Source organism: Falco biarmicus, chromosome 4 (genome assembly GCF_023638135.1).
Source record: "Falco biarmicus isolate bFalBia1 chromosome 4, bFalBia1.pri, whole genome shotgun sequence".
NCBI classification, from domain to species: Eukaryota; Metazoa; Chordata; class Aves; order Falconiformes; family Falconidae; genus Falco; species Falco biarmicus.
Genome location: NC_079291.1, coordinates 43,194,361 through 43,211,361, shown reverse-complemented (window position 1 = coordinate 43,211,361; position 17,001 = coordinate 43,194,361). Strand labels below are relative to the sequence as shown.

Below are 17,001 nucleotides of genomic sequence, written 5' to 3'. Positions count from 1 at the left end.
GATTCACACCATCTCAAACTTCAAAAGATCAAGATTGTTTTCCTCCTTCTTTTCTCTTTTTTCTTTCTAACTTTCCTAGAGATTACATTAGCGCCTTGCTTTCATTAACACAGACAAGAGAGCCTTGGCAGAAGCAAGGTATCCAAAGCTCCTGCAGAAAGTCGCATTACCGATAAAAGAAAATTTTGTTCCTCGGCTTTCCAGGAGCTCTGGTGCCTGGCTGCAGGGCTGTCTTGCAAGGGGGAAAACCTGCAGTGTGGGGGCCCGCTGCCAAGAGCTGTGGCTGTGGGATGCTGCATTCCCCTGTGGTTCTTCTGGGGTGCACAAGGCATGGCACGCCTGCACCACCCCAGCTGCTGTAAACTCACCCCCCAGTTTAGCACGAAGAGCAGTTTAGCTGCAGGTTATTTGCCTTGCATCACTATCCCGAGGCCCTCGTGCAAATAAAGACAGCTCTTGTCTTTGCGAGCTTTCCTTTCCAAAATAAGATACCACAACACAAACAAGGCAAAAAACGTGTGGGGTGAAGGAGGGATGATCTGTGTGCACAGCTGGGAGGTTTCAGGTCACCATGTTTGTTAACCATCAGTAATCCCCACCAGCATTTTACCTGGCCATGATTGTACTTCTGATTTGTGGCAGGTTATCAAGAGTAGAAAGGGTCCTCAGGAGGCACATCCAAGGGAGGGATTTATCTGAATAAACGAAGCCTGGAGGAAACCATTAATATGTAGTGGAAGATACGGACAACACTCAGAGCTGACCTTGCTGGTGGAGGCCATACAGTATGATCTGACAACATCAAATATTTTTTTTCCTGATGTTTACTTTCTGCAAACCAGGGGTCAGTTTGCCAAACTCAGATACTGCTGCTTAAAACCCACAAGAGAAGAAAGTCCACAAAAAGAGAGACAATTACCAATCTTGATTTTATGGCCCATTTTTGCTGGTTATGGACCTGACAGGGTTTAGAGCAACCTGGAAGACAAATTATATGATATCCAAGGGACTACCTCCTGACTGTAAATATTGGGATGTTTTATGTTCCAGCTGCACCATTTGACACAGAGATTAGAAAATGGTGTTGCATCAGCTACTATCCTTGATAAATCTCCCACAGTGGGGAAATTTCCACCATGTATAATGTTGCCATTTTCCAGATCTGGGAGCAGCTGGAGAAGTAAGAAGGGAGGAAAGGAACCTGGAAAATAAATCATGACATTTTCATTCATGTCTTCCCATACATCTTATATATATATATATATCTCACATACAAAATCTGTATGTTACACACACAAACCTACTACACATGGATGCAGTTTGTCTTTATACCACTGCTACACACATACATATAGAAGGGGGGAAAAGGAAGTATGTATGCTAAACATATGCACCCTCCAAAGCAAAACTGCATTATGGTCTTATTCATGGAGCAGCTAAGTAAGCATGCATTATACATACACATATATATACACACACACGGAGCTGTGTGTATATAATATAGATGTGTAGCTACACACAGAGATACATATACACACACACACACACACACAAAATACAGATACATGTGTGTGCACACATAGACACAACTGGTAAGAAAAACCCCTCTGAACTATAATGCCATGACCATAATAACCTTACTGCACCTGATGAGCCACACTGTTGACACATTGCATTTCAGCTAAGCAAATTTCTTACAACTAGTATAACTCATTTCTGCATGTTATTAATGTGGCTTCTGTTCAGTTTATCTTTTTTTTTTTAAGTTATGCTGAATGAATTGAGGCTTCAGTCTTTCCGAATCCCAAGAAAGATAGTTTGATACTCTCGCAGTAATTTTAAAGTTATTTTGGTTTAAAATTACTTAAAAACTCATTACATACAATACATATGTCTAATCATCAAAAAATAGAAGCAGGAGACATTTGCATGAATTCTACCCTCAATAAATTAGCAAGGATGACACATTTTAAACAAACAGCAGGAACAGTTACTGCATTCCTTCTGTAATTTATTGCCTTCAGAAAAGGCTCAAATTACAAAATGTGTAGGGTGTAATGCTGTAGGCTGTTCAAACTGGGTTTGCAGTGTCTGCAACACTGGAACTAAATATTTACATGACTCCAAAAGATCTAATCTTTGGATTTCACCCCCCTGCCACCCCCTTTATTTAATTTGTATGCTATCTTTATCCACCACCCAGCACATTCCACACAGTCACTAAAGTTCATGGAAGAGATAAGTGGGGAAAAAAAAATAAAAATCAAGACTTTCAAAGGAAAGGAGGAAAGCTGTTTCAAAATAAGGAATAGATCATCTTCATTAGAGCTGAAGTCTTGCAGCTATTTTAGCTGGATACGCATGGATTCTAGCATTTGTGTGCTGAGGTGACTGATAGCACCTGGGATCTTTAGAGACCTTGTCAAAAGTTGTAGGGGGGAAGTTACCAAATTAGTGTCTTTCCAACCTGTAACAATGGTCTGATCTCCAAAGGTTCGGAAGGCTTCAAAAGAGGCTGGGAGTTCAGTAAGAACTGCCATAACAGAGCACAATATTTTTCCAACTTGTTTTATTCCTTACTTACAATTAATTTACTGTTAGTGCTGAAATACCTATAAAACATTGAGAAAAAAACCTTTTATAAAAGGTTTGCTGTCAATCATTTGTTAAATTGAGAGTAATGGGCATAAGATTTTTGAGCCTGAACTCTAAATTCTGCTGGTTGATTAAAAAAAATGAATTATGGAATAGAAGGTAGATTGTCTGTAAAGCTGAACATATTAAACTCTAATAATGCACCCAAAACCAGAGCCCAGAGTTAGGCTGTGAAAGGATCCTTGCATGGCATTCCTTGAATTGAGAAGGTTGAAGTGTCAGCAGCCTCCACCTGCTCTTAGAAATACATCAGCATGTCACATCTCCTCTGACCCTACACATACTTTTTGCTGCTGAAAAGCAATTGGAGGCAGGTGAAAAGCAAACCACCTTAAGGTACACTGCTGACAAGACCAATGTGGATGTCAAAACAGCTTGGAAGAGGCAGATACCTGTGGGTAAGTCCATTCTGTTTGTATTAAAAGACTCAAAAATATAAAAGAAAGCAAATTAAAGGGTAACAAAGCCATCTTAGGCACACAGAAACACTCCACAGATATTTTCTTTTCTTCTGGGCAGTGGCACTAATATGGAAAGTGTAACAGAAATTAACAGCTGTTCCGTATTTTCCCTTCAGCTGTGAAAAGTAGATAGAGACCCATATACTAAGATCAAGAGTCTCACCTTCACCCCCTTCTCTGTGAATACTCTAAGAAAATGAAAAGCTCTTAAAAAATGTCAGTTTCAACAAACAATTCTAAGGTAATATTGAATAGTTTCATTTTTATTATTGTTTCTGTGAATTTCAAGGGAGTAACTAAATCTTAGGCTGCATCAAAAAAAAAATCTGTTTCATGCTTTGTTACATTCTCACCTTTTGTAATGAGGTAACACCCAGTTTTGTAGGAGTTATAAGGTCCGTTTAACAAAAAGCAAGATATGAATTTGACTTTCATACCTGATCTCTCAGTCTCTCCTGGTGTCCCATTATTGCTGTAGCATGGTGGGGATATTTCTGTTTCAGATGCTCAAGAAAAGCCTCTCTCTTCCTATCCATTTCCGAGGTTTGCATTCCCAATATTTCTTTGGAACTGCGAGGCCCACCTACTGTATGTCTTCGAGGGATGTTGCGGGTGGACTTTGAATTAGAGGAAGTGTGACTGTTCGGGGTCGAAAGGAGCTCTTTAGATCGGAGACATTCTGCATCATCTAGTGATGTTACATGCAAACTGGTTTTTGCCTGGTCTGAAAAAAAAAAACAAATCCCAGTGTATTATAAGAACTTAATCCCAACATTCACATTAATAAGAAAAAGAAAATAATCGAAATAAAAGCTAGATTCTCTTAAAAGTATGGTAGTGTTCAATGGCATGTTCTGCATCATTAGTCATATACACGTTGTAAGAAGTGGCCTGGAAATAATCACTTATATAAGCTATGCACAGTACTTACATACTTTTAACACACAACTTCAGCATTGCCTCACAGAAAAGTGAGTATCATTGAAGCAGATGTCCCTTTTATTTCATCTTTACCACTACGCAACTTGAAAAGAAGATCTGACAGGGCCCTTACTCCCTGACCTTTAAAATCTACAGGACGCTTTACACAGAAGAAATGGGTTTCTTCAATAGGCTCCAGTACACTTAATAGCCCTAGTATCTAGGTAACTAGTATCCTTAAGGATAGCAACTGATAAAATTCCTTGGACAAAGCAGATTTGTAACCCTTAATCTTTTTCCAGTGTGTTTTCAACATGCTCTGAAACACCTATGAAACAGTAAGAGGGTTTTGGAGGCTTTTTTTCCTGATTTCTGACTGTGGTCTGGTTTTAAATTTCATGGATCTCCCTTGGATTTTATATGTCTCAGGACAGCGGGCTGGAAAATACTACATCACTTTTTCAATAAACCGTTTCTTAAGAAACAGAATAAAACCAAGTTTTGCATGATATAAAAAGAAAAAAAACCCCAGTCAGATAAATTTTACAACTTTAAAATCTACTTTAAGGCCAAAGACCACGATAACATTTGTAAAGAGATACGCAGACACGGAGGGTATGTAAGTGCTGGCTTATCTTCAGGTAACTGTGTAATACGAACCCTCTGGTGCATGAAAAAGTGTGGTCTGGAGCCTTGTTACCTAATACCTTTGAAAAATCCCTCCCTCTCTTGTCAGCAAAGGGAAAAAAAAAAAAAAAAACACCAAAACCCAGAAGCACTGAAAAGGCCTCTCCGAGCCTGATGCAGCCTTCCTCATCTTTGGGCAGCCCCACCCGCCCCTGTGAGCATTAACCCTTTACAGCACCTCCCCAGGAGCTGGAAACTCCTTCCTCTATGGATTTTTAATACGTCTCTACTCCTCTCCAGCAGACACTTTTCACCTCGGAGCCCTTTATCCCACCAGCGACCGTCTCCCCGGTGAGCTGCCATTTATACGGCACTGCTGTTTGGAAACAGGCACCTACTCGCTTCTTTTTATGGTTCAATCCCTCAGTTTGACACCCTGCCTGCCACTTGCCTCAGGATTTTGTGCTGAGGATTTTTCAGCTTTCTGGTGTGCACTGACCATTGCCTGCCAAGTCCCACGTAACATCAAGCCCTGGTAGTAAAGTAAATCCCCCGTCGGTGGAGACGCTGCCAGTGTGATGTCGCAACAATTCACAGGGAGAACCAATTCCCTTGGGTTTCACAGGACAGAGCCCTGAAAGGGCCTCAAAGGCTTTGCATGTTTCTGTAAGCTCCCTGTAATGCTTAAAGGACTCCAATTTACCAACAACCCCCTCCCATTTGCATTCAGGGAACCCCGTCCCAAAAGCAGAACCAGCCCCAGGAGCCCAGGCTGCAGGTGGCACCATGCTTTGATAAGCACAGATCCAGGCAGGGCTTTGGAAACAGGTTTGGTTCACAGGGAAGTTTTACGCAGATTCTCACACAGATTCAAAACGCCATCTCTGATCTCCACAGCACCTTCCAAGACCTTCTTAGAAGCACAGTCATGGTTAAACCTTCAGAGCAGCAGCCTCACATGTACACACACACACTCAACTTTTCCAAACACAACCCAATTAAAAAACATCCAGCCTCACTGATGACTGAAAATTCAGAGCACCAACCACCAGGTGCACTCAGCTTGTTTGAGAAAAGTGGCAAAAAGGAGTTTTGCTGGCAATAATTTAAGTGTGGCTACTCCAGATACACTCAGTCAAAATAGTTTCTGAAAGCTTCACGGTCATTTCAATGGATTTTACATGGGAGGAAAAAAAGAGGTGGAATAGGGCTGGCTGAAATTTACCATCTTTAATTTGTTGCACTGAGAGCCCGGAGGTTATATTCCTGAGGCTGCTGGAACAAAGGCGGCAGACATAAATAAGGGATTTCCTTGGAGATCGAGGCAGTCAGCATGAGCGTGGGTGACTGAGTGCAGCAATTTGGTATAAACCCTTAAAGTATGGTCACAGCAGCATTTTCAATCACTGAATTGGTGGCAGGCACTTCCTCAAGAAGGCAGGTAAACCTACACTGGCAAACACAACGAAGAGCTCATGAATGTGTATTTTGGGTCCTAAATATTCTCATGCAAAACCTCTCCCTACTCTGCACTTGGGTCATTTCAATAGTTTAAGAAAAAAGTTCATTATTTGGAACATAAAGAGGCATATCAAGTAAAGTGTTTTACCACTAATTGTTATTGGGTGAAACCTTGAGAAGGAATCAAAAATAACATTCTTTTCTCATTCTATATTAGAAAGATTACAAATTATCTTATTTTTCTTTCATCTATTTGGAAAATACTGTATAAATACCAGTGAAAAGAAAGGAATGTAAACTATGCGAACTAATTGCTAGTCTTGCCATCGAGCTGACCTGGGCATTTAGCAGGATCCCGCAGCATTACAGCACACAGCAGCACGTGACTTTCTTTGCAAACCACACTCGCTGTCATGTTTGAGTATGGGTCTTTCCCCCAGTAATTGCTGAAAAAAATCTTCCCTAGCCACTTCCTAGCTAGCGATAAATGACTTTGATGGCAAGGTTGAAAGCGGGACAGTGAAATCCCCCCTGTGTAGCTCACGGCACATAAGCTCCACAGCTGCTGTGTGGGCCACTGCTACAGGGAGGAGAAATGGAGGGAGCTTTTCTGGATACTGGAGTTGCTCAATAACAGCGTGGGCAAAGTTCCCGTATCTTCCAAGTGAAGATAATAGGCCTAAAAATCAACCCCCACAGATAACTGTGCAATGTGTGAAGGATCATGTGGTGGTTCCCAGAAGAGAGTGAAGAGTAGCAAAAGGATAAATTATGCAAGTACCCTCCTTGGAAAAGGAGTCAAGAGAAGCCAACGGAAAACACAGAGGTGCACGATAAGCTTTTCTCCCTTTCTCCTTCCCGCATATCCAGAAGCTAAAAGCTGAAGGTCTTTCTGTTCAACAAAGTAGCAAGTCTAGAGGGCAACAAAAAGGAAAACTAGCTGATTGACAGGGGAGGACTTGGGCTATCCAAAGTCTTGAGTAACCCTGACACTTGAGTTGCTTCTCCAATCTGAAAACAAATTTCAAGATTTCTTAACATCACCCATTACTATAGTGGATGTAACTACAGGAAAGGCCCAGGTCTGCAGTGTAGAACAGTGTGCCCAGGATTATCAGGAAGATTATCATGAAGGATTGATTGCTATTAAGCTAGAAATTAAAAAATAAAAAGTAAAAAAGGGAAAAAAAAGGAAAAGAAAAAGAAGATAAAAAAGTCCTTCAACACGCCGTGGTACGCAGTTCTAAGTCACACCCTCCATGAAGTATACAAAGGTCAGGAAAGTCACTTTGCTTCATTATTTTAAATGTGAAGATTTTAATAGTCTTCGTTTGCAACCGAGGTGACATGAGAGAGGAACATTTTCAGAATAATTTCAGAAAAGTACAAGTATGGACCTGAACCGTATTGGTGCTATGAAACTGAGCCTTAAAGCAAACCACATGCAATACTTAAGTGTTTAAAAAAAGACTACAATTTTTACAGTGTGAGTCAAACTCACCTCCATTATATTTATGCTAGCAATAGGTTTGAGATTATTTGGAATCTTTCTAATTTCCTCTACTGTCTTTACAATTTGCTCTCTTTCCAAGGAACTTTCAAACGTAAATTCTGGATATGGGCCAAAACTACTGCATTTGGTTATGAGCATTCAAAGTTTTGGGGAATCATAGGATTGATCCAGTCAGACCTCTGTTTTTCTAGCTCCACATGTTTTCAGGCAGCTTCATACGATTTGTACAGAAGTATGTTACTGAAGGTGTTTTTTTCTCCTATTCTGACACATCCTTTAAGTGAAGATTTCCATCCCACTACACATAAATATATACAGACACAGATGCACGTGACTTGCACTTTCCAGTCTTTTAACTTTAAAAAATATTTAGAAGGGCACCAGGCAATTAATGAACTGCCAAGAAGAGTATTTTTTCCTCCCAAGCTCTCTATTAACTACTTTCTGGTATTACATACTTGCAAACTTGTGTCTTTTTTTTTTTTTTTTTAAAAAAACCACATGTACCCGACCATGCGCTATTTCTTTCACAGCAGCACAGTAACACAACTTCTTTTGAGGTGCCTATGAGGAGGAATACAATACACACGAACCGGGAATGTTCACAGGTGCTCCACAAATACCATAACAGACAGAGATTAGATTAGGTGTTTGCCATGCTACCTGAACGTTATGCACCACGTGGAATAGCCCACGAAGAATTCCCCAGGAAAGTTTTCCTTCACTTTTAGGCAAAATACATCGAGCAACGCACCACAGCTGACCCGCCGTGAAAACCACGCTTGCAATTTCTTGGCTTTGCTCCAAAACAAACCCACCGATTTCACACAAAGTCAACTAACCCTGTGACAATCTGCCGTGAATCTCCCTCTTCTAAAAGCCACCCCGAGGAAAAGATGAGCCCAGACCTACTTTTACGAAAGAAGTGCTATCTCTCTGCCCTAGGCGAGGCACGCAGCGCATTTAAAGGGAACGTGCCATGATTTCGGGCCCCCTCGCGGGAGCTGCACCCTCCGCGCCAGGCAGCGTCCTGCAAACCGTGACAGCAATGCAGCACGCTCCCTGCTCCAAAGGGTCGGCAGGGATCTCTCTGAGGAGAAAGTTAGCCTCACCGAGTCGGAGCAGTAGGGAAAACTGCAGAGCCATTAGCACGAGAAAGACATGCTTTTCTCCCCCATGCACTCTGCCTCCAGTTCTAAAAAGCGGCAGCGAGGGCACGTTTAAATGTGACTCCATCTTCGCCCGACTCCCTTACTTACCCTTCATCTGCCTGCTGTCTGTGGAGCAAGCCATGCACAGCTCAAGTTTCTGGCTTTCATTTTCCTCCATTGTCCCTGCCTACCGCACAGGCTCCCCTCTCCAACTTGGAAGCCGCTGCGCCCGGGCTGTCAGCGCCAGCCTCGGGGAGGAGAAAGGCAGCTCTCCCCTCCCGCGGCGAGCCCCCCGCGGCGCCCCGCATGCCCGCCGGGCCGGCCCCGGGCTGCTGCCGCGGCAGTGGGCGGCGGGCGGTGGGCGGTGGGCAGCGGGCGGACGCGCCCCCGCGCCCTGGGCCCCAACAGGTGATGGGCTCCGCTGCAGGCAGCCCCTAGCCGGGCCGCTTCCCGCGGCAGCCGCGCAGCCTTATGAAAGGGAACATTTCAAACGTGATTACAGGCCTGAGTCTCTGCTGGAATCCGAATCCGCAGCCTTTTAAATCTCCGTCATGGGACAAAAGGCTTTCCACAGAATATTTTTTTAAGCTCGTAACCACCAAGCCCACAAACATTCCTGATAAATGCTCCTCTGTCTGTTTTAGCGTCTCGTTTAAAAGTAATTCATTATATAAGCGCTTTGAGGTTTTGTTTTCTGTTGAATTCTTTCAAGCTGCTCAGAGAACGAATTAGGGAAAAATCAAGATACAGGAATTCAACTTTACTGAAGCCAATACAAATGAATGGTAGCAATATGTAAGCAGGGACTTGGGTTAAGAGGGATTTTGAAGCCTCAGTAGCAAAGCGTACAGAAACCCAAAACTAATTCTCTCTTGGCGGGTCGGAGGCCGGAAGCCTGCATGGGAACCAGCAGATCCACCGGGCTGCGAGGCAAAAAATAACGCAGCTGAGAAGGATGAGATCAAATCCCACAGACTGCAGCAGATGCCACATGTGTTGATTTAGTGGAGAATATCAGACCAAATTCGTCTATCGAAATCATAGCGCAGAGCCAGAGATGGTAGAACAAACTCAGTGTTGAGTTACAGCCTCGAGACCGGAAAGTTTATCCACTGACAACTTCTGAATTAAGTCAAGAACAAAGCATAATTGAGATATCAATAGAAATACGCAATTTCTCATTTAAATCGACCTTGTACTGCAACGCCAGATAACAGTTAGCATCTTGGATGTCTTTTTAAACAAACCTAGCGTAATCTGGCCTTCCAAGCTTCCTTCAACTCTTGACTTCAATATAACATCAGCTAAATTGCTTGCAATGACCTCTCAACCACCCAGTCCACACAGGCTAGGAAAATTCCCTTATGGTTCCTTCTACATCTCTATCTGGCAGAAATGTCATCCCGTCTGTTTGGATTATTGAATGCAGAAATGTTTTGTGTATACATAAATTCAGTACAGAAGCTCAAGGAGGATCACTCTCCTCATGCCCCAATCCTCCCCTTTCCAGGCAAGAAAGCCATTTGAGTATATTACAATTAACAATTGATAAATGAACAAAATTATTGTTCATTAGATCAGACATACATATTCTCCAGCACTTAAGAAATATTTATTTTCCTTTTTAACAATTCATTCTATATGGTCTTGGAACCTGGCAAAGGTCCCAGAAACCTGGCATGGAAAACAGAGAAGAGATGAAAATACAATCTAAACATTAGCAGCACTATTTAAGGTCTGCAGTACAGTGCTCCCAACAGAATACTCCTATAGTTGCCCTGCAATGTAAAGAAAACAGTGTGATACACATTGTATTTATAGGAGTGTTTTTACTGGCCTTGGGTTACTCCTGCTCATTCTGATTGGGGACTATTTTAGGAGGAGAAGTGATGGCCAGCCATCACGCTTATCTGATGTTGCCTTTTGCAATATGGAGGAATGTGCCTTTAAGATTGAGGTCTTCCAGAGTCTGGACAAGCGCGATGAGCCTCTTGCAACTTATATTCACAGCCAGCTGGAAGGAGAAGGGGGCTCTTACAGGAATAGTGATCACTGAACATCACCAACTGCAATAGAAAATAACTCTGAAACCCTTGATTGGAAAACAAAGCCAATGCAATTGCCTGGAGTAGCAAGATGAAAGCTGTACCAAGACATTTGCTATGCACAGGGCTCAGAAACTAAGAGTTGGGAAACTAAAGGCATTTAAAAAGACCTTACCCTGAAATAACAGTGGAAAGCACAATACATACTCGCATACAAATGCTTAAAAGGAAGATGCTTTTGCAGCCTTATACCAAAAAAAGGGTTAGCTCTAAAAATCAGTACAGTTTGTACCAAGGGCCTTATAAGATCAAAATCAATGCACTCTAGCCCCTTAGGAGGCTTTATCTCCATCCACGTTGGGGGAAAAAAAACTAGAAAATTAGTTTAAGGAGAAAAAAAAACCCAACTTCATTAAAATTAAAATATATTTAATTTTAGCCAGCACCATTTAGTTTCCACAGCAAAGAGCACAAGTCAGAGAGTTGGTCTCTCAACTTCCCCACTGATGGGTCCCACTGAGCAGAAGGTGCCCCTCGGGATGGTGCTAACCTAGTCTGAAATTTTTGCTTTAATGGCCACACCAGGATGCTCCCACTGCTGAGACTGACAGTAAATGATATTGCTGATGCTACTAAACGGTCTGAGCAACATGGACCCCCAAAATGCAGAGATCATCCAAGAGAGACTGCTTATTTGGTTGCAGACGTGTGACTTGAAAAGTGGGTATCCCCTTAGCAGAACTTCTGTGGCTGCAGAAGCAGTCTTTTGAACAGTTTTAAAGAGCACTGGCAAAAGGTGAGACTAAACATGTACCATCAAAATCAAAATAAACAAAAGAGCCCCACCCAGCCTCACAAGAAACATAATCATCTCTGCTGCTGCTTTGGACAGGGAACAATTGGGACAGCAAGGTCTCAAAACACGTCCTCTCTTTAAGGGAGAAGTCCTTGGGTCCCAAACTGGATTTAATGAATGTAAGTAGTAATGCTATTCCTTAAGATGTCACCTATGTCTATTTAAAAGGATTAGTGAAACTCCTTTAGCAGCTGAGAAACTGGAGGCAGCCAGAACCATTATGCTATTAGGCTCAAATAAAGTACTCCCCAGCATAGTCACTGGGATGAATCACTAAGGACAAGTTAAATAAACTTGATTAACCAGTTCATAGCACGCAATCAGCATTTGTTTATCTGTGGGATCAACAATAACAGTGGTTCCTTTTAATTACTGTGCTCAGATCTGGACCCATCAATATCAAAACAATGCACAGAGAATAATTGCTAACAGGATATGCTGTTTTAATTGTGTTTAAAATTAATGTCCCAGAGCGACTTAAACACTTCTGGGTTTAGCATGTGCATAAAAGGAACAATTAACAAATGCTGGCTGCATTTAATTAGTCAAATTTATAATATAAAACAATGACTCCATGATCTAGCAATTACTCACAACTAAAAAATTGGGAAGTTAATTATTAATAGTTAAATCAGAAGCAGCATCCCATAATTAAAGATCTGTCTCAATGTCCATGTGAAACCATGCAGCCACTGAGAAAAACATCATGAATGCTCTACGCAGGAACCAACCCGACACTACCCTGCTATAGTCCAGATGCAAATATTAGACCTGGCGGGGTGAGGCAGAAGTCTGGGAGGAATTACAAACACTCTGGCGGGTCACACTGCAGCACCTCTCCAAGCCATTACACAGGCAGCGATCATCTGGGCCTGCCTTGGAGGAGGGGAGCATCAAGAGGATGCTCCACCAGGTCTGGTCAGATTTGAAATAGAGAAAGTAACGTTAACAAACTATGGAAAAACAACACTGAGGGTGGTGAAACTGATTTCCGCCTTGGCCAGCAAAGAGCAGCTTCAGTGCTGCAATTCATTTGAGCACGTCTATTCTCGTTTGTGCTCAGCAAGTTCACTGCAATCCTTGGCGTGGTCTCTCAATGCTTAAAATAGACTCACTCCTAAAACTAAAGAACTATGTTCAGATAGTGTATCACCAAAGATGATACAATATTAGCTGCTAGCTTGTACAAGCAAAATGAAAAAAATCTCCTAGTTCTATCAACACAAATCCATGCAAGTAGATCTTAGGGGAAAAGAGGTTTACACTATTTTAAAATTAATTGTCTACTGATTTGGTACTGTACAACAAGGATCTGCAGATTTTTAAGATGTAGAGGGGGGCTTTATGATCATTTGGTCTCATCTGCTTAGCAAGGGATTTTAATGAACTGGGTCCTATTTCTAAGGCAAGGATAGTGGTTAAACTATTCAGTGGTTAGATTAAAACATCTGAACTTGATTTTAAGATTTACAAAGACAAACAATCTAATAAAACCTCTGGGATTATTTATAATGAAATTACCTTCGCTGTTAAAAAATCTGTGGAGAGTTTCAGTATTTATACTCCATACACTCCAGTTCCATTAAGAACTCTCATACTTGTGAGGAAAAATTAGTCCAGGGAGTGAAATGGTAACACTCCAGCTGAAGCAAGAAGGAAAACTGAGTATGAGCTTCTCTACACATCTCCATAACAGAATTTCATCGTGTGCTGTCAGACCTACAGGTTTCAGCTCTTCAGAGAAGTTCAGAGACTGACAGCGGTACCAAGAGCCACCACCAGCCTTAATCACTAAAACAACTATTAAAAAGTCACTAAGAGGTTGAACATGAGATACTCAGGTGATACATTCATCTTTCCAATTCCATTTCAAATGGAGCTCTGGAGAGCATCTATAATCACCTGCCACTTGGCACTGCCAAGCTCTCAGGTATGACGCAGGATGCAGTGTCCCAGCCCACCTCCCACTGACAAGCACTGTGCTGTTGAGTGCCTTATGCATCTCCAAGTAACAGAGCATCCATCCTTCATTCACTCCAAACAACATTTTTCTCAAGCTCACAACTCACGCCTGGACACCTACATCATGTTGAATATGTTAGGTTTTCTCTTTTCCAAGTTTTGTTCTTGTTCTCTTCCTCCTCCCTCCAATTTTTTAAATAAATGTTAAGGTCTGAAAGCAGTGAACCACTTGTGCATGTCCTAAATCAAACTGAGAAAAAGGACTATGGTCATCACAAAGAAGTACTAACATTCAAGGGTGGTGGTGGTGGTGGTGTGTGTTTAGAAAAAGGTGAATCTTCTCTCTCATAAATTTATTTCCCCCTCTAATTTGGGACAATCCCAACAAAGCTAACTCTAGATACACTTTAACATGACTTCCTTTCCCACCACTCAAGGTAAGATGGAACAGAGCTAAATGTGCTTAATTACAGTATGCATGTTTCTGACTCGTCCAATGCAACACCTTATTTAAGACTTTTTACACACACACACCCCCCCCATTGATGTCATCCCACCGTACCAAGCTAACATTAATATTGGTACATTGCCACCAGCACAGCCAACTTTGAGCTGAAGCCCCTGGACATGCTGCAGCTCCTCCTTGTGCCTGCCAACCTGGCCAGCCCTTCACACATCACACTTCCCATACAGAATCACCTATGGTAAGGAATGAGATCAGCCTGCAAACACAGAAATAGAGAATATGAACATCTGCTTTTGTAAGGTACCAAATAAATAACTCTGTGAAAGGAAAATGTGCCTTACATCGTGGAAATTTCAATCACTAGAGTTTAATCAAATAAAAAGCAATACGTGGGTGGGAAGGAAAGTGCAGGGAATTGTTTCTGAGGGAGGTGGAAGAAAGGGAGAGGAGAAGGTCACTTCTAAGTCCATCTGCTCTACATTCAAATTCCATTTCTCCCTGGTGTAAAGCATTTTGGTTTTGATAAGTTCCCTTTTGGATGACTTTACTCAAACAGAGCTCTGGTGAGGGTTTGGATTCAAATTGGTCCAACTTTTTAGCAGTGCCAGAAGAACAGACTTAATGCCTGAAACACTGACTATTGCTGGTTTCATGGATGTCTGCAGGATCTGTTGTAAATGTATGAAGCAGCGTGCTTTAGTGATCAAAGGCATCGAGAGTTGCTCTCTGCAAAGTACAATTACACTTTAAAAGAATCATAAGAGATCATTTATTTCATCTCTTACCAAGTACACATGGAGTTTATAAGATTGTCATGTGACTGCTTCAGTTAATAGCAAATACAAAGTGTACTTTGATGGAGCCTGTGTCCTGAATTAATACAATAGTTCACATTATGTTGTGATTACCATAACTACTTACTTATCAACAGGAGAATGGTTTAAGTAAAATAATTAGCAAATAATGATTACAAATTAACACAATGGTACCAGTGTTGCCAATCCACACAATTCATGATGATGATCTTTCTTGAAAAGTCACTTTTTTGGGAACACTATTCATTTTATTAATCTCTGGGCATATATTTGACTTTTCTCCACAGTGTCACTGGCAAGAACTAGATTTTTTTCTAAGACTCAGACTAAAATCACAGGAGAGATCAGCACCACTGTGACTTATTGGGCTGGGCATTTTTAATTGTTCTTACTAGTTTCTCCCTGTCTCTTGCCACAAAGGTAATACTATACACAGCAAACAGCAATCTGAATGTCTGAAAAGACGTAAAGACAACTAGAGTAAATTCTTACAGCTTTGTTTCCATGTGGATCTGATTTCTAACCCAGTATGGATGGACACAGGTTGTGGTTTGTGAACCTTTTGTTTCTACTCCTTGTAGAGCACCAGCTCCTGAAGGCAGATGTCAAAGCAGAGGGCTCGTGTAGGACTTCCAACCTGTAAACATATCAATGACCTCTCCAACAGTGTATGTACAGCCCCTTCCTTAAAAAGTGCCTCTCTGACCTTCCCAAACCATGCTGATGCTATCATTAAGACAGTTGATTAGTAAGAAAGCAATCAGAGCTGACAGCAGCGGTGCTCCTGTTCTTTCTCAGGCCTGCCCAATCTGTTCTGCTGGGATGCACACTTATTAATTCACTCTTCAGTATTTAGGATTTCATAGCTTTAGGGACAGGGACCATTTGATTATCTTGTCTGACTTCCCATCTATCACAAGTCATTAAATTTGATATGGGGTCCTCACACAAAGGCCAAACACTTAAATGAGGTGAAGAAGACATTACTGATCTCAGGAGAACAATGCTGCATCTGCACTAGCATTTGTTTCAAACCCCACCACACATGTGATGAGATCTACCCTGATGATCAGCACAAAAAAGTGAAGGACATCAAGCTCCCAGCTGACTTAACCCCAAGAAAAGCTCCTTCCTCTGCCTTTAATTTCCCAGATCAGACATCCACCTTAAAAAAACCCCAAAACTATCCTAACTTCAGAGCTGTGGTGCACACATCCAGTCACTCTCTCCAGCGCAGTCAGTCTCTTAGGCATGAAAAAAGAGTGATGGGAAAAAGAAAAACACCTCAAAACATACCTAGTCCAATGTGCATGGAGGCAAACCCTCCTGAGCACTGCACATTACCAGCTGAAAAGCTGAAGCTTGACAGTTGATTATAATCACTGTCTTTAATACCGAGCTGCCAGTGCAACAAGTGTGTTATTTAAGAGCATTTCAGCACACAGACCCACAAAGGTGGGCAATGGAGCTGATGGATCAGGCAAACCACATCAGGACTGCCAGAACCATCCACCCTGCAACAACCACCCCCGTAAATACAGGCTTTTTCGCTGCACCTGGGCTAACATGGCTTTTGCAAATATCCCCACTCTCATTTCACAGACTATGTTATAGTTAATTGACTGATGTTTAACCACCCTCAGTGCTAAGGAATTGCCTCCTGTTTCCTTAGGATAAAGCTGACTTAACTTCAGTTTCCAGCGATCGGACTTACTCTCCCCCTTTGTCTGCCAGACCCACCAGTGCCGTAGGGCCTGTGCTTGGTGAGAAAGCCATCTCAAAGCCTCCTCCTCAATCACTTGCCTCAGCTGAGCTCCTGAAGACTTCCATTATACCTCAGTGTCAGGTTTTCACCTTGGAAAACAAGTCTTTGCCTCTCTTCACTTTCTTTCTAGTATTCCCATCTTCTCCTTGCAGTACAGCTAGCAGGATTATCAGAGCCCATTCTTCTGAACTTAATATACTAACAGTAATAAAGGAGTACATGACCTAAGCTTACCTCTGAAAACACTGGTGTGGCTGGATGCTGCACAACAGCACAGAGCTCCCAGGGAAAGGGGTGTCAGGC

At 42.0% G+C, this 17,001-nt stretch overlaps 1 protein-coding gene across 16 annotated transcripts in view; it reads right to left on the bottom strand.

Annotated features, from left to right (window-relative positions):
- Nucleotides 1-17,001, bottom strand: part of KIAA1217 (KIAA1217 ortholog) — a 365,870-nt gene that overhangs the window by 173,153 nt on the left and 175,716 nt on the right. For 5 of the 16 annotated variants that reach the window (XM_056335860.1, XM_056335866.1, XM_056335868.1 and 2 more), the window contains one exon: nucleotides 3,554-3,840. In XM_056335860.1, the coding sequence (XP_056191835.1) occupies nucleotides 3,554-3,840 (287 nt within the window). Of the gene's footprint in view, nucleotides 1-3,553; nucleotides 3,841-8,897; nucleotides 9,224-17,001 lie in introns of those variants that run through there. The other 11 variants (XR_008821430.1, XM_056335869.1, XM_056335862.1 and 8 more) reach the window with 6 other exon arrangements.